This window comes from Sphaeramia orbicularis, chromosome 7 (assembly GCF_902148855.1).
Source record: "Sphaeramia orbicularis chromosome 7, fSphaOr1.1, whole genome shotgun sequence".
Lineage (NCBI taxonomy): Eukaryota > Metazoa > Chordata > Actinopteri > Kurtiformes > Apogonidae > Sphaeramia > Sphaeramia orbicularis.
Genome location: NC_043963.1, coordinates 15,518,476 through 15,540,089, shown reverse-complemented (window position 1 = coordinate 15,540,089; position 21,614 = coordinate 15,518,476). Strand labels below are relative to the sequence as shown.

Here is a 21,614-nt window from a genome sequence, read left to right as displayed (position 1 = left end):
GGTGCAGGAAGAGCACATTGATTTGATGTTTCACAGACACTGCGACGTAAACGAACTCTGGTTACAAATGCAATAAAAGAAAAATAGTAATTTTGGAGGAACCCGGTTGGCATATGTTGTCGTTATTTAGAGTCAGTGTTGGATAGATTACAATGCTTGACAAACGACGGATTTGGAGTAAAAGTAAATAAATAGTCGGAGGACGTGTCAGAGCAGCGCGTGAACAACAGGCAGTGTTTTGATGCTCCACGTGAGGGTTCAATTAAATGATCAGCTGCGTTCACGAGACCCGGACCCACAACTCAACCATTATATATATATATATTTTTGTCTGAAACGTTAAACAACCACAAAGCTGGGCAAGTTTACAAACAGGAAGAGATCTCCGCTGTCATCTCGACACCGACGACGGCTGGTGGTGAGTCACAATGAACTGTCTGACGAAGCTAATGCTACCTTTGTCACTTAAATCCTAATTATTGTGTATGTGGTTAATCGGCTAACTCATTAATGCATACAAAAAGTGGATGCTAAAAGACAAACACCAGTATTTCTTATTGCCTCAGTTTTTATACTGGTAAAACCTAAAAGTAGAGGTGTAAGATCACTTAACTGTTTGGTTATTTTTTGTTTTACAATGCCACTTCTTAAATCATAACGTCAAAACGTGTTATTTTTTGCCATTCAATCTCATTCACAAAATAGAGAAGAAACCATGATAATAAAAAAAACTATGAAAAGGCAAGTCAGTAAAACAGTGAACCCGAGAGTTAAACAATAAATCCCATCAAAGACTAGAAATTAATTTTATGGAATGAGATTATTTTCTTAAATGTCAAAATCAATTTTAGCTCCATTTTCATGAGTTTGAAACAAGTAGAAAATATCTTATGTTTATGTGCGTATCCTTAAACATGTATAATGTTTTGTTTTCTTTGCTTACAACATGAGTAAGGAAATTAACGTACACCAATCCATACTGTACAAACAATCGAGTCGCTGTTTGTTAGATTTTGACGTCCGGGCCAACCGATTTGAGGGACTAGGTTAGATTTTAACCAATCAGAACGTTTATGAGGGAAACCCCGCCCTTCACGCTACCATAATAGAATGTATCGAACGCACTTCCGGAGTCTGAACAGACAAAAGGGGGCGATTAAGGTCGTTGGTGTCAAGTCAAGTAATAAACGACCATCCGTTGTAAATTGATCACATTGGCTCAGCAGGAACCCTTCCGCGTACATCCAGTATCACTCCGCTCCACCCACATGTATTATTTCACCGGGAGGGACTGTGCTGCCTGTTTCATCCCCATCAGTTTCTGCTCCACCTTAAAAAACCGATGTCAGCGCTCATACATTTTTTTTTTTGCATTGACGTCAACCGCATAGAGCACAAAACAGACTATGGACAGATAGCCAGACATTGGTACCAATTTTAAACCAATCTGACTGCGACAGCTGCTGATTCTCCAGGCATCACTTCGAAGGAGGCAGACTGGGTCCGACCAGCACCGCGACACATCCGCCGGTAAAGAAATAACACATTCATCCTTCACTGAGCTGGACTGCTGCAGCTGCTGTTATTCAAAATATATGGCGTTGGGGGTGCTGTGGATCACATAAGGAGGCTGAGGATGTATGAATAGAAACATCATTATCGTGCAGATGATGTTACACTACAACATTAGTGCAGCCAACATGATTGTGCATGCAGTGTCAGCTAAGCCAGAGGGAAGGGGGGTTTTAAGATGAAGCCTGGCTGGGATGAACAGTACAAGTGGTTTAGTCTGTTACATTCAACTATGACAGCTATGTTTTCTGTATTTATAACCATCCTCATCTGCATTTTCAGCATCATCCTGCGTTATTTTCTTAAGCACCGGAACAGGCTTTTGACTCATCCAAGAAAACGTTCTATGTGCTTTTGTAGATTCTGATCCAGCCTGGCTCATACGAACAGGACAAGTGTTTCTCTCCATTAGGTTCAACTGTGTATCCTTGTCTCACACTGCACTATTGTCCTCTCCTTTTGTTATTCTCCTGGGTATTACAACATATTGTGCTCATACAGGAACAGACTTAAATGTGCTGTTGTATATTTTAAGATATATTGTATGAAGCCTGATTGGCATGAGCAGTTCAAGTGCTTTACTGTGTTAGGGTCAGCTGTGTTTTCTGTCCGTCCCATCCTCCTGTGTATCCTTGTCTCAGTTCGCAGTATTGTCCTGTGTATTTCCCCTGGGAATTACCACAGACTGTTTACTCTTACAGGAACACGTTTGGTGTGTCTTGTGTCTAGTCTATTGTGTTTTGGAAAGTGGAAGCCCCAAAGCTAGACGCCAAGCAGCTGTGGTGACATTTAAGACTGTTTCCAATTAAGCTACACAGAGAATCTGTTTACAGGAGTGTCTCGAAACAGATGATAGCATTATTATATTACATAAATACTGGGTAAGGGATCTATTTGACAGGGATTTCACATTAAATTCACCTTTATCAGAGCTAATATTATGTTGCAATGTTACAACCTTGGATTTTAAACCAATTTTTTTTTTTTTTTCACATAAGTGTTATCGTTGCTACTCATTTGCTCTAAATGTTTGTGGTTTGTGTTATTGCCGCACACATAAAGAACAACAACAAAACTCTAGATGTCCACAACTTTTCTTACAATTTCATTAAAAACAAAGTAAGATTATTTGGCACTCACATTCATATTAACTAGGTTATGCAATAGAATCGTAATGATATATATTCTTCTTCAGTGCTCTCCTTCTCATGTATCTCTACTTCTTAAGAGAACATCATATAATTTGGTTCGTCTGAGGGATAACAGTGTCTAGCTGTGGTCTGTTTACGAGTTGTCCTGTTTCTGATTTAGTTCTGGTTGTGTTTACCTCATCTTGTGGTTCGCGTTGGTGCATTCTGAATGTTTATGACAAAACAACTTCTAAGATGCAGCGTGACGATGGTTATGCAACGTTCTCCATCTGAGTGCAGGGCAGGCGGATGAGAGAACAAACGAAAGGGCTAGCTCAGGCTCCATCCTCCCACCCTCCTACCCGAGGCTGCAGCTGGGGCGAGGTGGGGATTTCATAGCTTCTTCTACTGCAATTATGCTCTCTAGTCAGGAGACACTGCAATTGGATGAGCCAAGATGATCAAAGTGATTAAAAACAACAGTCATCTGATTCCAGTTTCAGGGAAAATGTTCTCCTTTTGACACTGTTTTGGGGTCCTGATTAGATTTAATCAGTCCTGACAGTTAATGTCACATAACCAGGCCAGCCAGCTTACTAGCTTTGTAATTGTACTAAGCTTTTTGTCATGCTGGTAGACCTGTCATAGCTGTCGAAATGATTACACTAACATTGGCAGAAGGTACTATGATTGTGTCAGTCATATGTCAAAACACCTGCGTACAGACAGATAAACTACACTTTTCTTAGGTAGAAGATTTTTTTGATGAGTAAACACATTATTTGGCAGATGTTCTACTTTGAACTAGCGCCGATGAACATGTCTGTGTTAATATTAAGTGGCATTAAGGTGTCTTTTGGCATGTTCCAGTTGCCCAGAGTGCGGTCCAGGCAGGAGCCCTCAACCGCCACGTCAGGCACCATGATGGAAGGGGGTATGCAGCTGCTGAACCGTGATGGCCACAGCATCTCGCACAACTCCAAGCGCCACTACCATGACTCCTTCGTGTCTATGAACAGGATGCGACAGCGAGGCCTGCTGTGTGACATTGTGCTCCATGTCTCCAACAAGGAAATCAAGGCACATAAAGTGGTTTTGGCATCCTGCAGCCCCTACTTCCATGCCATGTTTACCAGTAAGTCCATCCCTGTTTCATGTCTTTCTTCTGTGCAAATAAATACATACATTTGTTCCTAAAGACATTATATGTTAGCTAGCTACATGTTGACTAGAAATAATGCCTCAAAGATGTCCTGGGGCCACCATTTGCATGACCATTTACTAACATTATCATGTTATTGAAGAATAGGCCATGTTAGCATCAGTGGTTCTCCTCTCAGTTGCAAGTGAAACAACAGTCAGTATAGTACAGGGTTCATTGATGCAACACCAATGCGATAACAAAACAGAAGTAAAAATATAAAATACCTTGAAAAAAACAGCAATCTTGGTGAAGTGACCAAAAAAGGAGTAGGCTTCAGCTAAAAGCTAAAAACTTCACCTACTAAATAGTAAATGATAAACATAAACTTTTTATGATGGAGCACAGAGGATGGCTGCTAGTTTGACCTGAGATTATACACACCAACTAATATGTTGAAGTCCTGAAATAGGGCTGCACGATTAATCGATTTTAAATCGAAATCGGATTTTTAAATTAGAACGATTTTTTAAAAAGGGAAATCGTAAAATCGATTTCATCTTTCTTCTGCCTCCGGGCCGCGCGCCTCCGCGCGCCCGCGGGCTACCATAGGCTCTTCCTGTGACAGCGGTCTGTCACAGAAGTCCGTGTAATGACTACAGACGTTAAATCTGTTAATGAACCCGCAGTACTTATAGCAATATAAGCCGTGGCTTCACGCAGGGATCCCGCAATTGAAATATAGCGAGATGGGGATCACTCATCTTCCGTTGTCCCGGATCCGTACCGTACTGTCTTCTTCCGAACCGGGTCTGGGTCTCGGGGTCAGCAGCCTCAGCAAAGGAGCCCACACAGCCCTGTGCCCACACACATCCCCCAGCTCCACAGATAGAATCCCTCCAGTGTGTCCTGGGTCGGTCTGTTCCACGCACGGATCCCTCAGTTTAAATAGAACCGCATGTGGATCACTCATATTACGTGGTCCATGCACGCACGACTGATGCCTGTCACTGACTTACACTGGTATCACTGCTGTGGGCCCAGGTACCCCAAAAAGGGGAAAAAAAAAAACAACTTTTTAAAAAAAAAAAAAAAATTAATTTAGTCATCTTACTTGCCAAATTTTTCATTCACAAATGTAAGTTCTTTAACACAAAACCAAATATCATTTATATTTGTAAGATGTTGAACTTTATTTAAAGCTGTTGGATAAATGTGGAAACAAAAAGGCTATAAAAAACATAAGTATTTGCTCTGATTTGGACATTTTATTATAGTGTATTCCCCCTGACAAAGTTCTGTTATTTTCTTGTTGTATACATTGTTTGTATACTCTACTTCATTTTAAAGATTTAATGAAGAGAAAAAACAAAACAAAACTGTGGGTTTATCACGTGATCCCATCACAGCTTTGAGGTCGGAGCAGTGGCTTGCATTGTGGACTGCTCACGAAAACGACATGCTGACTTCTGTTGTCTTTTCTAGTTATACCCAAAATCGAAATAGAAATCGAAAATCGGGTTTTTAGAGGAAAAAATCGGGATTTTTTTTTTTTGCCAAAATCGTGCAGCCCTATCCTGAAATATGTTTTGTTCCATATTATTATTATTGTTGTATTGTAATATAGTATTGATAGCCTGACTTCATTTGACTAGGTTAGACCAGTCAGCAGAAAGCGGGGGAAAAAATTAGCAACCATTCTATTTCAGAGAGGAAAAAGATGGTTCTTGGTATGATGGTGTCCATTGGCTCTCATATGGATTGAGGTCCTGGTGACTTAAACGTGCATGGCTGTCCATTAACGCTGTTAGACAGAGCACGTTCTTCATCATCACAGTTGGCATCCTCTAAGTTATATTATTACCTCCTTTTGAATTTTATCACCTGTTATTGTCTGATTCTTTTATAGTCTTGTTGTCCCATTGTTTTCAAAAGTCTGAAAACCAATTTGTCGGAGCAGCCTTTATTGCAGTTGTCATGGAATTTGACACTTGTGATACAATTGGGCATGGTGTCAGGTGCTTCATCTTAGATATGTGTTACAGTTGATATAGTTTTTATGCACTTGGCAATTTTAGGTTTTTTTTTTTAATCATCCAAATTTGGCTGATGGTTAAGTAACACTTTTTTTAGCGAGACAAACTCACAACACATTTACACAGACAAGCTGCCTGCTTTCTGGATACTATAAAGTAATAAATGTTGTTTGCGTCAGACTTTTCAAGGTCCTCTCCAAACATTATTAAACTGTTGCTCTGAGTTTGCTCGACAACTTGTGTGCACAGTGAACACCATTTCATCCTTTGCAGCATTATTGCTTCCTTCCCTCTCTTCTGGTCAAGGGCACAGGTGGTCAGATGAGGTGTATGTCTCACATTTCCTCTTGATACCAGACCTCTTTATGTGTACAATGTGTCTCTTGACAGTTGGTCGTCTGGCTTTGAGGCTCAGCTGCTGTGGCTGCTCTCTTCTGACCCAGTCACTAATTAGCCCATTTTAACAGAATCTGCTGATATTACACGAATACCCAAACTACACATTTACAAATCCCCTGCAGATATTTAGCTTTTTTACATTTCTATCTACTAACTAATAGGAACCTGGTGTCAGGAGGTTTAGCATTTGTTATGTTAAACCTCATGACACAGAGCTCTGCAGATTACTTCAGTTTGTGTGGCTCAGAGGGAGTAGATTCAGGAATTTCAAAATAAAACAGAGTTATGATTAAATTGACAACAAAAAATGAGCTTGGCTTACATTTGGCAGCTGCACTGTCTACATTAAGAGCTACATTTGTCAAAAGTCTGAGCAGGGAGGCAATAATATTCTCCAGAGTTGGACTGATTATAATTTGAGGAAAGCATGTAATAGCTGTTTCTTTGCGGCCATGCAGATGAGATGTCAGAGAGTCGACAGACCCATGTGACACTTCATGACATAGACCCCCAGGCTTTGGAGCAGCTGGTCCAGTATGCCTACACAGCAGAGATCGTGGTTGGGGAAGGCAATGTGCAGGTAAGTAGAAGATTTAAGGCCAAAATTAGTTTTTCATTCTCTCACAAAGAAATTAAACAATGTATTTTCACCTGTAATTACTCTCTTTCTAGACATTGCTCCCAGCTGCAAGCCTTCTGCAGCTCAACGGGGTAAGAGACGCCTGCTGCAAGTTCCTCCTCAGCCAGCTGGACCCATCCAACTGCTTGGGCATTCGAGGTTTTGCTGACACGCACTCCTGCAGTGACCTGCTCAAGTCGGCACACAAGTACGTCCTGCAGCACTTTGTGGAGGTGTCCAAGACTGAAGAGTTCATGCTACTGCCACTGAAACAGGTAGGAGTGATGGTTTTACGTGTATCATGCAATGTTTGCTACCTCACTAAAGGCGGCTCACTGTTATCTGATTTATGTTTATTGTAGGTAACTGAAAAGAGTAAAGATAACAGTTATTGGTTTTTGGCATGTATTAGTTAATAAATAAACCTACAGGTGGTATATTTAAAAAAAAACATTTATTGATAATTGTAAATTGTAGGTTGTTTGATTGTTGTCCGTCTTGTTTGGGTTGGGACAAACACACAGGTCCCAGGGAGGATGCTGGGTCGGTCCACCTTGCGTTTCCTGCACACACAGGACACACATTAGTTTACAGGCAGTTGCAGCAGTAACTGACTGCAAAATAAAACAGTGTTTGAGTGTTTGGCTGAATGTATTCACTGTATTGGGTAAACAGTAAACTTACCTTCAGGCTGTCCTCTCCCTCCAAAGGTGTTCAGGCCAAAGAATTCCCTGGGGGGCACCAGCACCTTTTTGATAGTTCCGGGTAGGAGTAACCAAGTGGGAAACGGCTAGAGGGGAGTGTTTGGATTTATGTAAATTATTTATGAAGGGTATTTGATGTTTGTACATATTTATGAATTATATATTAATTGGTAATGGGTTTTATGTATATATTTATTGTATATTTATCTATTAGATTACCTGTCAAATGGAACATGCCGGTAATTAATGGAATCAATATCTGTATATAAGGGAGTTGTTGCCTATTGCTTGGGTAGTCTTTGTGGTGTTGTGAATATGGTGAACCTGGTGCACAAAATAAAAGGAGAAAACTGGTGCTAGACAATGCCTCTGCCTATGGTTTTTCCCAGTAGACAACCGTAGCCTCCTGCCTGGCTGCTCAGGCAAGTTGACACTCACCATTGTAAGATAACAGCCTAATTGTAATATTTGAGCTAAAAGTGACCATTTGATTGATGTGAATAGTTTCTATTCAACTGTAATATAACAGAAAAAATAAGAAATGTCATAATTTCATCATTATTTATATGATTTCCACCATTTGAAGTTTGACCAAGTCTTCCTCACCCCATGCCACGATTTAATGGTCGAATTGAGAATTAAAGGAGCTGAAAATTAGAACTTTTTTTTTTTCACAAGGTCATTTGTCTCACACTGTGGGGGATTTTGAAGGATCTAATCAAATTACAGAAATGGTATTTAATGTTCATAAATATATTTTCAATATAACCTGTGGATCACCTGCATGGATTCTGCCATTTTGTACCACCATATTTCTACAGTAACTCCAAACAGATGACTTGCTCTTCTTTTTTTCTGTTTTATAGCAGGTGGTATCCAATGTAAATATGTGAATTGGTAGCAATCTCCTGTTCTCATAATTTTTGTACCAAGATTATATAGTTATTATATTTAGGGAATTAAAAACTGTACTGTAGATAGAAGTACAAATGATCTGGTATATTCTCAGCTGTATGTATCTTTTCAGTTCTCCGTATCTACTCTGTCAAGATAGTTTTCAGCAGATGTGTGTAAAACTTGCCCTTCATTTCAGGGGCTCACTTTGATTAATCCAATCAATATTTTAGTAATAAGCCAAATAAAAAAAAAAAAAACAGGTATATCACAAAAAACTGCAAGGCTTCTAATTATCTATTGTCTCTATAACTAGTAGAATGAGCACAGCTGCTGATGTCCAATCTACTCATTTATTTCACCGCAGACACTCCCCAAGGGGAAGGATTATACCGTTGTGTTTTTAACATTCATTAGAAAGACCTCTGAGCGTCATTCATTGTCCCTTGAGGCTTTGTCATGCCACTGTGCAGCCTTGGATTACTATATCAGACATGCCACCTTAGATCACTTTTCACTAAATCACATATTCAGTGTGTTCAGTGGGAGCAACACAGTGGTTTCTGTTCTGGAAGTAGTTATTGGGGAAGAAGAAGTGACATTTACACTGAACAGCAATATTTTTTTCTACCTCCACATCATGGGCTTTGTCAACTACGGATTTAATTGCCAGGCATGTGTAGATATTTCTGCATGATCAAAAAAACTGTGACCAGCTTGTTAGTTTTTGTGAAACTTTTGAAATGTATAACCTTGCATGTGTCCTCTTCTTTGGTAAAAAAACTGACTCATATCAGGCAGCTCAACACATGGCTCATTCTTTAGTCACGTGTTGGTAGAGTTTATGATGATGTCTTAATAAAATCAAGAATTGCTTCCACGCTACTGTAGCCCAGTTGAAAAAGCATAACGTTTCATCAGTAAAACAAATGCCTGTGAGCCATATTACGTTACAGTGAGTTAAAGCAGCAATGAAAACAAGTAACAAATTGCTGCCAGTCTCACTTTACCATTATCTTCACACCTATAAGAAACAAATCCCCACAGCTTTAAAGAGAAAGTGCTCCCCGAGTGTAAAATGCTAAACTCTGCTCTTCATCTGTGGCCTTCAAAGCCTCTAGAAAAGAGGATGTGCAATGGGAGTATGTGGGCACAGGCTTTTAAAACAGTGAAAGTTAAGCTGCATAAAGGCAGATTAAAAATAAACATTTTCTTTCTTTTCCTGTTCTCCTTTCTCTCATTCCTTTGGCTTTCTGCCCCATTCTGTCTGCAGCTGTTCTCTGCTTGTCACAAATCTGCACCAGATCTGGATTTATGTGCTTGCTGCTCAAAGGACTCTGAGCTTACAGAGCTGTGAAATACGCCCCATATTTCTTTTCACCTTCTTGGAATAAAGTGGCAAGTCATGACAGGATTGTGACGACCAATACAAATGTGTAATGCTTCATAGATGTAGCATCAAATGCATGACATTATGATGACAACAGAGGCTGGTTGCATCCTAATTACTGTCTGTGCAGTGTATGAAAACATCTTACATCCCTTGCATCCCTCATTCCTGCTGCCAAACTCTGAAGACAGTTAATACCCTCATAAACAGCCAATTTTCTTTTACATCCTTGATAAACATGCACACTTGGAATTGAGATAATGCATTGCAGGACTGTATATGCAGAGGTAACAGAGACTGCAGGGTTGGGCAGTAACAGCAGCAGTAGCACTATTTCTCTGTGTGAGTGTGGATTAGTGGAGGCTGTTCCTGGGAGGCTGATAACTGTTGCCTTGATCTGGCCAGGCAAGACAGCAGCAGCAGCTGGTTGCTCTGGCCCCGCCCAGCTCTGCCAGCTCTGGGCTGATCTGGGAACAGAGCCAGCCAACCACTCAGACTGCAGCACTCGTCGTGCCACAGACACACACTCATATTGTTGTAACTTAAATATATCTGAGCACCTCTACACTTTTAACAGATGTTAAAATAATGCACCAGAAACAGTTTGCAAATTCAAAAAGTAAAAAAAGGTCCTGCAAATGATGGGCAACATTTCAGTTTAATACTGTTCAATGACTGAATTTGAAATAATACACGAAAAATGCAGCACTGTGCTTTACATAAACCAGATAACATACTGCAAAGGGGAAGAGCAGAAAAAATGAAGTAATAATTCAGCTCACAGGCCAAGTACAAAATGCTGAAACTAAACTTACTTCCTGGGTGACGAAAGGTTTATTCAGGGAGCTTTCAACGTCAAATGGAATGTAGATCAATGCTTTGTCGCAATTTCTTTTTGTATATTTTATGTAATGAAAAAATCTACTTTCATCATCAAATGCTGTGTTTTTTTGCTGGTGATGCCTATTCCTTTTAGATGGGCAGTTGCTCAAAAGAATCACTATATGAAAAGCATCTGCCTATGTGCTTTGTCCTCTGTTCAGGTGCTTGATTTGATCTCCAGTGACAATCTCAATGTGCCATCTGAAGAAGAAGTATATCGAGCTGTCCTGAGCTGGGTGAAACATGATATAGATGGCCGCAGGCAACATGTACCTTGGGTAAGAGTATTTCCACTCACATAGGATGATTGCTCAGACCTTCATTTTCAGTCTCTGTCATCTTTTTCGTCCTGACCCCAATTCACCAAATGCCGTCCCCTGCTCTGTCCTTTAGCTGATGAAGTGTGTGCGGCTGCCACTGCTGAGGCGAGATTTCCTAATGAGCAACGTGGACACTGAGCTGCTGGTGCGCCACCACTCTGAGTGCAAAGACCTGCTTATCGAGGCTCTCAAGTACCACCTGATGCCTGAACAAAGGGGAGTCCTCAGCAACAGCCGGACTCGCCCACGACGCTGTGAGGGTGCCAGCCCTGTGCTCTTCGCCGTTGGTCAGTGTGTCTCTGAAGGTACCCAATAGGGTACACTTAGGTCACACATTAATTTACCTTAGCCTCCAACTGCATGTCATAAAATGTATGAAGTGACATCCTTATATGATATGTTGATATAAATGTTATGTGGAAGATGTTTGTAGAAGTACAAATATGAGGTATTCGTACTTGAGTTGATAACATCAAATATATGGGATAAACTGAATCATGCACTACAGCTTTAATTTTAATATTTCTTCCACACTGCTTGTCATACCTTGACAGCCTTCCATAGCTACAAGATGTTTTCAGGTCTTAATGGGTGCATGAAAGCCAAGTGAAACACTGAGTTGAACTTAAAAACTCTTGGTTTATTATTTGAAGATTTGCACTCTTTAGAAAGCATTCTAGATTTACCTTAGTAGACATATTGGGGCATTTTTAAAGTATCTTGTCATCAGTTCACAACATTACTTCAAAAGTATCTCATAATAAACATATATGTAGTATACAGTTCAACTGTATGAAATTAATGTAGCATTGAAATAAAAGACATTCTTGTAGCAGTAAACAGAACAAATCGACACTTGATCTGGTAAGAACCATGCGTTGAGTCAAGGTCTCAAATGTAAACACTGAAATTTAATTTAAAAAACTAAATATAAACTCAATTAAATAACCATGTCACCTCTTAAAGTTTTGAGCCTCTTGTTGCCTTTTTGTGTGTGCTTATGTGGCGCAGGTGGTGGCAGCCTGTTTGCTATTCATGGAGACTGTGAGGCATATGACACAAGGACGGACCGCTGGCACATGGTGGCATCCATGTCCACTCGGCGGGCACGAGTGGGCGTGGCAGCTATCGGAAACAGACTGTATGCTGTGGGAGGGTGAGTGACAGTATTCTTGGTTTTGATCTTTCACACAGCCTTAGCTATTTCTAGCTGGTACACTGTCTTATCTCTCTTACTCACACCAGTAGAGTACCTTTGGCAGGCAAGAGGATAATTTACATGTAAATTATTCTGAACGATTGTTAAGCAAAAATAAACGTGTCTTCCTGGTGTTCATGATAAGCTGCTCATGTCTTCCCTCTATGCAAATGTTAACTTGACTGTTTCACTGTGCCGGTTCAGGGTCATAGTACCGCTTCAGTCGTCAACAAGCCTTTTCTGATTCATCCCCATCTCCTCAGATATGATGGGACCTCTGACCTTGCAACTGTGGAGTCGTATGACCCCATCACTAACTCCTGGCAACCGGAGGTTTCCATGGGAACACGGCGGAGCTGTCTGGGTGTAGCAGTCCTTCATGGCCTGCTGTACGCTGCAGGAGGTTATGATGGAGCTTCCTGCCTTAATAGGTACATGCAGGCTGACATGTTGATGAATGCAAAGTGTCCTCTTAATTTTAAGCTTGACTGGCTGTTTATCTCCTCTTAGGAAGAAAGCAATCTGTTATTGTCAATAAACCAAAATCAGTGATAAAATGTAGAAGTACTGTACTTTAGTAAAGGTTGCAATACTTGTACTTTTTCTTGAGTACATTACTTTTCTGCTGTTTGACACTTCGACTCCACTAAATCTTCATTATTCAATATCACATGCTAATGCTAGGTACGGTGTGTATATTAGTATGGCTAACATGCAGAGACCGAATTTAACCGTAATCTTATTACTGTGTTAATTTATATTACTATAAAACAAAAGTCAAATAAATGACCATTATATTGATGATGCTACCATAATATACAGTAATTAAATGAAACCCACTATTTCTAGTAACATTAAAGATGCACACATGAACACATACACATCCAGAAATGGGCCATCCTACACTACAATACCTTTGATACTTTTTGGTACATTTTGATACCAGTGCCTTGTTACACAATATTTTTTACACCCAGGGATATTGAAGCTCTGAGTACTTGCTCCACCACTGACCGTCTTTTTCTCTTTTAACAGTGCTGAGCGCTACGACCCCCTGACCAGCACATGGACCTCAATTGCTGCCATGAGCACTCGTAGGAGATATGTTCGAGTAGCAACTTTAGGTACAGTCTTTCCCAAAACACATTGAAATGAACATGCTGTTCTTTTTCAGGTTTACTTTTCACTAAGTACGATTTATGTCTGAAGCTACCAGATATTGCCAACTTGCTAATATTTACATTCTTTATTTTTTACTCCCTTTTCCCCTCCAGATGGCAGCTTGTATGCAGTGGGAGGTTATGACAGCTCCTCACATCTCGCAACAGTAGAAAAATATGACCCGCAGGTAAATTCTTAGCTGTTGAATTTATGATTAAAGAACTAGGTAATCATGTGCCAGGTTTTGATCAAATACATGTGGAAAATAAAGTAATAAGCTGGATGAATCCTAATGGTGCCAGTGTGTTTTGATTTGCTGAATAGAGCAACACATGGACAGCGATTGCCAATATGCTGAGTCGACGCAGCAGTGCCGGGGTGGCGGTGCTGGACGGCATGCTTTATGTGGCAGGGGGCAACGATGGTACAAGCTGCCTGAACTCAGTGGAGCGATTCAACCCCAAGGCAAACACCTGGGAGGGAGTGGCCCCCATGAACATACGCAGGTAGGCTACAGGATTTCTCACCAAACAAATTGAAGTGACATTTTTTATAGAGTGTAAAATGTAAAGTATTACAAATACAGCTACATACTGTAACACTGGTCTGCAGTTTTTTTTTGTTTTAGAAATTATCTGCCTTGGAGATTAAATATGCTAAATCTTACATATTTTAATAAGATGAACTGAAGGAAAAATTTTAAAAAGTGCTGGTTAGCTGATGTTTTCAATGTATATGATGGTGTTGTTATTACACAGAATTGGTTTATGTGCATCTTTGCAATAGTAAATACAAATCTTCCATAAGAAAGAACCTGAAAAGTGAATGTATTGTAATGTACAGACTGGTTTGAAGTAGATCTGGTAGGTCTGAGGCAAACATTCCTTTGGAGTAAAACCCATTTTTACCCAAGACTGTATTTTGAAAACTACAGCAAACCAGCATTTTTGACTGAAATTGTCTTTATTAGTGACTCAAACTTAGTAAAGTTTCACTACTTTAGTTCTGTAGGTATTTTACTCATAGACCAGTGCAATAAATACTTTAAGCCATATGTAAAAATGTTTTCTGAGCCGACCCTTATACCTTGGAATTGCATGCAAAGGTAATACAAGAACATATATGTAGATGATGCTATACGTCAATGTTTCTCAACTTTTTTTTTTAACAAAATGCCCACTAATGGCATCTGGAGCCCCATGCCACCCCCCCACTCCTGGAAAAAAAAAATTGTGACCGCAACGGACCTGTTTGGGGGCTATATAGTTCAATAGGTAAAGCCGCCCTCACCTCATCATTGGCCACCTGGTGCCCCCCGAAAACAAATTTGCAATGGGGGTAGGTATAAGACTGGAGGGGAGTATGTGAGTGAGTATGTGCCCGTTATATGTCGGACATGGGCTCCTTACAGTGGGGGGTGTGTGTGTGTGTGTGTGTGTGTGTGATGTACAACACTGGATAATGCCCCCCCATTTGTGCCTGAGTGCCCCCCTCAGCTTTCTCGTTCCAAACGCCTCCCGAAGATGTCCCAACTCCCCCTGGGGGGCTGTACTGCCCCCATTGAGAAACACTGCTATACATGAAGTGAACATCAGAGTCCTAAATGAATAAATCTGGATAACTAAACCTCAAACTAACCATCAAAAATTTAGATGAATGTGGGTGTAATTTTTTTATTTTATTTTTTTTGAGCTATTATTCCCTCAGACTCTGCAATTCCAGCCTGATTTCAGTTATGCGATGCTATCAGAGGAATGTTCTGCCAATACCAATAGTTTGTAAACTGTCCTATCATCTCGATTGGTCTATCTCTACAATACACATTCCTGTTAAGAGTCTGAAGCAGTACCACTGATAAATGGTGGTGGCAACCTGCCAAGAGATGTACTAATGCAACAGGATAGAAAAGGATAACTGCGATATAACCAACACAGATGCAAACAAATACGGTTTCAAAATATGATCATGTTGGATGTGTAAATGTTCTATGACAAAGGAAAAATTACTTTTCCTTCAAATTCCTTCCCTATTTAGAAGAAAACTCTACAGGGTGCATTTGATTTTTTTTCCCAAATTAATTCCTCAAATTTGACAGTGTCTGACATTATTTTTATTATCAAGTTCATCAAGAAAAAGTGCAAAATCTTTCAACTTACTATTCCTTACCTAATTACATTCAACTCACTCAAAAAAATCAAACAGTAGCCATAATTCTGACTCCTGTGGGATTGTACTTTTCTATAGGCTTCATTTAGTTATTCATTTGTGTTTTTCTTGCCTTATATTTCAGTTAACATGAAAGAGATGAATGAGATATAGGAGAGGAGATGCCCTGGAGTGAATCCAGGCTCTGAATTTGTGTAATTCCATGAGACAGGCTATAGTCAACTCTGCCAAAATAACAGCTTGGTTCTATCAGTCTAACCCAGATTTTGTTTTTATTTTGGTAAAAGATAAAAACTACATTGATATTGTAAGTGCTGTATTTAAAGGCTGCAGGAAAGTTCAGTGATTATTTTTTCTGTGTGGAAAATCTTTTGCGCTTTAGGTTTTGGATTTAGGGCATTTGGAGGTCTTCCATGCCGAAAAACTCAGCGCTTACATGCCAAATGACCTATTTTCCACAACAGTGAGTTCTTTTTAAACCTTAGAAGATGAAACTTGTCTTGAGGGTATTTATTAAACAGGCGTGCATGCACGCAGTCAACAAATGTTGGAATAAGATTTGCATCAGGGAGGGCTGTTTTGAGATGCAGACCCATCAGCAAATTCACATAATTCCCAGGTCTCTAAATACACAGACACAACCACACTGTGAGTAAGCATACTGTAGGAACGGGTAAACCTGACAACAGCTGACTGTGAACAGCATGAATAAACCATGCTATAATCAGCTCTGTGGCTTTTCTTATCCAGTTGCTGAGAGGCTCCATTTACACAGACCAAAACAACACACACCACTAAACTATCCCTAGTGCTAGTGTTAAAAAACATAATAGAGGATACAGACTGTTCTAATGACTGGACGACAAATTATAATGAGGAACTGGAAGAAATATGGAGAACCTCCGTTCCAGGAATGGGTGACGGAAGTTGGAAAAGTAGCGGCATATGAAAGAATGTCATATAGGATGCAGGACAAGACAGAAACATAATTGAAATGAAACAAATACCTAGCATCTTTAGATCTCAAAGACTAAAGACTAAGAGGATCCACACTGAGAAGACAATGATCACATACCTTATGTATGCATGTGTGTATATTATGATTAGACACATCTGTGTAGATATTTATGGTGTATGTATATATTATATACATGGATACTCAAAGTTGATGTGCGTGGGATAAAAGCCACAATATCGACTATGAAGACCCCTTCTGGTTATGGGTGGGTGGGCGGTAGGGTGAGTAATTTACCAATGCTCTAATGTTAGTATTTGATATGCGATGATGTGATATGTTCTGAAAAATTTAAGAAAAATTGCAAGTCATAAAAAAAAAAAAAAAAAAACATAATACAAATAATATCCTAGCCATAATCATGTTATAGTGCAATAGTGAATAAAAATTAACACAGATATTTTGTGACTAAAGCCTGAGTAAAATCCTTTTGTCTCATTATTTTTTCCCCCTTATAGGAGCACTCATGACCTTGTGGCCATGGATGGGTGGCTATACGCAGTAGGAGGCAACGATGGCAGCTCCAGTCTCAACTCCATCGAGAAATACAACCCGCGCAGCAACAAATGGGTGGCAGCCTCCTGCATGTTCACACGGCGCAGCAGTGTGGGTGTAGCGGTGCTGGAGCTGCTTAACTTCCCACCGCCTTCCTCGCCCACCCTCTCGGTTTCCTCCACCAGCCTTTGACACGGGGTCACTGCTTGGCTGATCTCGGCCTCTGCTGCTACAGCCCAGACTGGTTCTGGGAAAAGACGCAACTGCTCGGTTTAACATGGGGGAGGAAAAGGGGAGACAGGTAAAGAAACGAGGGATGTGGAGAAGTGAATGGATGGAGGGAAAGAGGGTGTGAATGAGTCTCTTGTCATGGTTAATGCACTGTACTCTGCAATCAGTGGCCACTTGGTGAAACTGGTCAGAATATGCTGTAAAATATAAGCTTTAATATTTAATATCGGTGCTGTAAATTCAGAGGCATTTTTTGCAGCATCCTGTAATCCCAAAAGACATAATCTACCGTTTATTTTAATTTTCTTACGGTACCTACAGCAACAAGGAGAGGATTTCGATTTCAGTACTTTTACAGCTTCAGCTATTGTTTTAAACAAACTACTGTTGCTGTAATGTTGATTTGAGTCATAGAATTGGAGTGATGGAGAAACACTAGAATAAAAAATACAGTAATTCTGTTAATAATACTAACTTTTAAAATGCCTTCTGTATAATGTGGGGTTTCTATGGTCAAAACAATCTGGGTGCTCTTTTCCAAGTTCACCATTAAAGCTAGATTGCAATGTATCAGTTCAAGATGCCTGAAACCTTACTGTACAGCTCCACCAAACAGATACCAGCTCCCACCCTCTTTAAAAGCGCAACGATATTCCTGGAAGGTGTACAACAATCCCCTGTCTTTACTTGAGCCCCACTTTTTCCCACCACTTCAGTGTTTGACACACTTGTCTTGAAACTTGGTGGATACTTAACTGTCATGTGTAATGTAAATGTTTTTTGGTTTAATGTTATTGTTGTTGTCATTTGCAAGTGTTTTCTTTCTTTCTTTTTTTTGATGTCAGGATTTTTTGCAATAATGTATACAAGAGAAACTGAATGATTTACTTTTAGAATGTAGCTTTGACTAGCTGTACCATGCATGTTTACATTGGCATTGACTCCCAACAGGAGGATAAAATGATGTAGTGCTGCTGTTTCACACTAGGTGGCAGTAACAGGCAATGTTATAAACCCCTCCACACTGCAAGAGAGCATGGATACCAACATATGAAAGCTAGGCCCTCAGAACTGTAAATGAATTTGTTTTATATATACAGTATATATATAAATATACAAAGAAAGAATAATTATGTTGAGCGATATGTATTTATAAAATGTATAAAATATATTCTGTTTTCAAAATGTTAAGAGAAGGAAATAGATCAGACCTATTTAAGAGTGTTTTAATGTATTTATTTAGGCGTGTGGTGTGCATATCATTGATGGAAATGACAAAGAGAATGTCTAGGTGTGACAGGTAGTTCAGTTTGTGTGCATTTGGAGTTGTATTTCTCCTGGTTAAGAGGAATGAATTTTGCATTGTGATATGCAGCATTTAATTTGTTCACTGCCACAAGCACGATCTCACATGATACAGATTCAGTCAATTACATGTCTATATTGTCTTTTTTTTCCCATTTAAAACTGTAAAAGTGAAAAGTGATGGATCTAATCTCTGGACCACAACAGCTCAAAATGATTTTACAGCATAAATCTCGAGTTTACCTACAGTATACTATACGAACACTTGACATTAATGAGTAATGCTGTCGTCAGTTTGTGCTGTCATATTATCATCCACACCACACCCTACCAAGTGTGGTATGTTGTCGTGTTACCTCATTCTTGAAATGGATTCTATTCTCACCAACTACACTACGTTTACCTAGAAATATTGTGACTACTATATAATTAAACATCATTTTACTGGCTAGAACATGTGGGTGATATTGATTACCCGGACTTGGTTTAATTCATGTGTAGCGCAGTGATATCATTCCACTTCTGAGAAGTTGCCTTTTTTTTCCTTTTTTTAAAGGGTTTGCAGATCCAATTATGTTTATCTAAAACAATCGACTTTTCATTTAGATGTTTGAGTGGACCCAGTGGAATTGGGGCTGTGATGGTCTTATGGAGATACTGTTACTCTGAAATTGATGTAAGTCAGGGACACACTTGAAGAGAAAGGTGCACAAAACCACATAAGACTTTGGCCTTCATTCTGTGGATTGAACTGTACATAGAACGACTGCTCAAGTTATCTTAAATCCATTTGTGCAATTTCGATATGACTGTAGCTTTTTTTTTTGTTTGTGTTCAGTGTGGTGAAAATTGTTTATTACATGTTTGTTATTTATGACAAAGTTTAAAATATTGAATTTTGCACTATTGCGAAATGGAGCAATACACTGTCAAAAATTAAAATAAAGATGTTTTCAAACGTGATAATTTGGCTCTGTATTTAATGAGGTGTAGGAGTGGGAATCTAAAAACCACTGCTCCAACTAGTTCTGTTTTACTGCTGTAGATGTGGGAATGAGGTTGAATTCATTTTTAATTACTTTATATATTATATAATCTACAGCAGTTGTTCCCAGTCTTTCAGTCTAAATGTCTCTTTATGTTTTTCATTACAACCCTTACTTCTTCAACATTTTCAGTGTTACAAATTTCACATTTTTTACATCTGGTTGCATCTTTTACATGCTTTGTCATTTTCATGTTTTTTCTTTTCTGCCAATTTTGTCTCATCTTTTTTTCTCTTACCTTTTTCTACTTTCACAGCATGGGGAAATAGGAAACTGCATTTCACTGGTGTATAAACTCTTCCAGAGAACACTTTTGTTTTCATTGGGAAAACAAACTTGCATATAATATTATGTATTTTACTCTGATTATAGGTGGGCCAATAAAAACAGTTGGGTGACCCGTTTTGGGTTTCAACCTTAACTTTAGAAGAGGCAGAAAGGACCAGTTATGCAGCGTTAAAATATCATATCTTTGGTAGCATTGATGTCCTGTTAGAACCATCTGTTTCAAGTTAGCTTGACCATCTACAGTCATGTCTGTAAGTATTTGGACAGGAAAACAAATGTGGATCTGAAATGAAGCAGTTAAGTTGTGATTAAAGTGTATACTTTGAACTTTAATTCAAGGAGTTACACAGAAACATTGCATTAACAATTTAGGAATTAGAAGCATTTTAAACAAAGTTGCTCCAGTTTTATAGACTTAAAAGTACTTGGATATCAGACTCCCAAACAGCTTCATGTCCAGATGTGTCCTGTTCCCTGGTTATTCTTTGCCAAATAAAGCAGATAAAAGGTCTGGAGTTGATTCCAAATAATGAATTTGAGTTTGGTAGCTGTTCACTGGAATTCTCAATAAGGTCCAAAGAGCAGTCAGTGCAAGTGAAGGCCGTCCAAAATTTGTGTCACTGTTGAAATACTTATGGCTCTTATTTATATTAAAAATAGTCAGATCCATACGTATTTCAACAGTGAAAATTATAATGTGAATGTATGTGTACAAATATAGTGGACTGAAGTTAAAATTTAGTTCTGAGATGTGGTGGAGTACACATAGAGGCTTGTGTAAAACTGAAATACTCAAGTAAAGGCATATAACGTTTGTACAGGGGTGTTTCTATGAAACAGGGTTCATTTTGGTACCTGGCACTTTACCAGATTTTTAGACCAAAAAATAAAAGAGAAATTTAGACATATTTCCCCCCAGGATGTACGTAATGATGACCTCAGATAAATGCAAAAAAAAAAAATACTATAGCTCTGAGCCATCCCAAAATTAATATTGTTTTTATCAAATATTGGGGCTAAAAACAGGACCATATTTGAGACAGGAAAAGCTACTTAGGTGTCACTGCATTTTATGTTAAAAACATGGTTTGAAATGATCCTTTATACTACTATAAATAAAGACACTGTTAAATTTGATGATCCTAGTGGTTTTTCTAATTCAGATGTGGGTTTTTCATGAATCTCAGTCTCATTCCAGGTTTCATGTGTAACCCATTGTGTCCATTGGCGTTAAATGTGGAACCTGCCCATTTAAACACAAATAAATCTTGAGGGATTTTGCAACAGCAGCCATTTTTATGAAACACACTGCCTTGCATAACTGGTTCGATTCCCAAAATGTACCTGACAGAATAAAAAGATATTTGAAAAAATAGTAGCGCATAATTTTTGTGTCCTTTTTTCCTGTGTTAGGTGCGGATTCTTGTATAAAAATAATATAAAAATGTGTTTTATCTGAAAAAATTGTTTCTCTTTTATCTCAGGAAATACTTATTTTCAAAATAGATCTAAAGTGCTTCCAAACTTGCTTCATAACAGTAATCTACATCTGGTTTGAATTTTTAGCCCCCATGTCCTGTTTTTAGGGACCAGTTTCATAGAAGCACCTATAGAAGAGTCTC

At 39.1% G+C, this 21,614-nt stretch overlaps 1 protein-coding gene across 3 annotated transcripts; it reads left to right on the top strand.

Annotated features, from left to right (window-relative positions):
- The first annotated feature begins 21 nt into the window (after positions 1-21).
- klhl17 (kelch-like family member 17) lies at positions 22-19,621 on the top strand. 3 transcript variants are annotated; one of them, XM_030139070.1, is made up of 12 exons: positions 22-418; positions 3,573-3,837; positions 6,737-6,858; positions 6,951-7,172; positions 10,929-11,045; positions 11,161-11,392; positions 12,099-12,243; positions 12,549-12,716; positions 13,321-13,409; positions 13,560-13,633; positions 13,771-13,952; positions 17,086-19,621. In XM_030139070.1, exons 2-12 carry the CDS (start codon positions 3,624-3,626, stop codon positions 17,312-17,314), a joined length of 1,794 nt encoding a protein of 597 aa, XP_029994930.1. In that variant the 5' UTR covers positions 22-418; positions 3,573-3,623; the 3' UTR covers positions 17,315-19,621. The 3 variants fall into 3 exon arrangements, with proteins under 3 accessions (XP_029994930.1, XP_029994929.1, XP_029994931.1); XM_030139069.1 differs by lacking the exon at positions 22-418 and adding an exon at positions 1,016-1,530; XM_030139071.1 differs by lacking the exon at positions 22-418 and adding an exon at positions 1,022-1,530 and having other exon boundaries at positions 11,161-11,374.
- Positions 19,622-21,614: the final 1,993 nt, after the last annotated feature.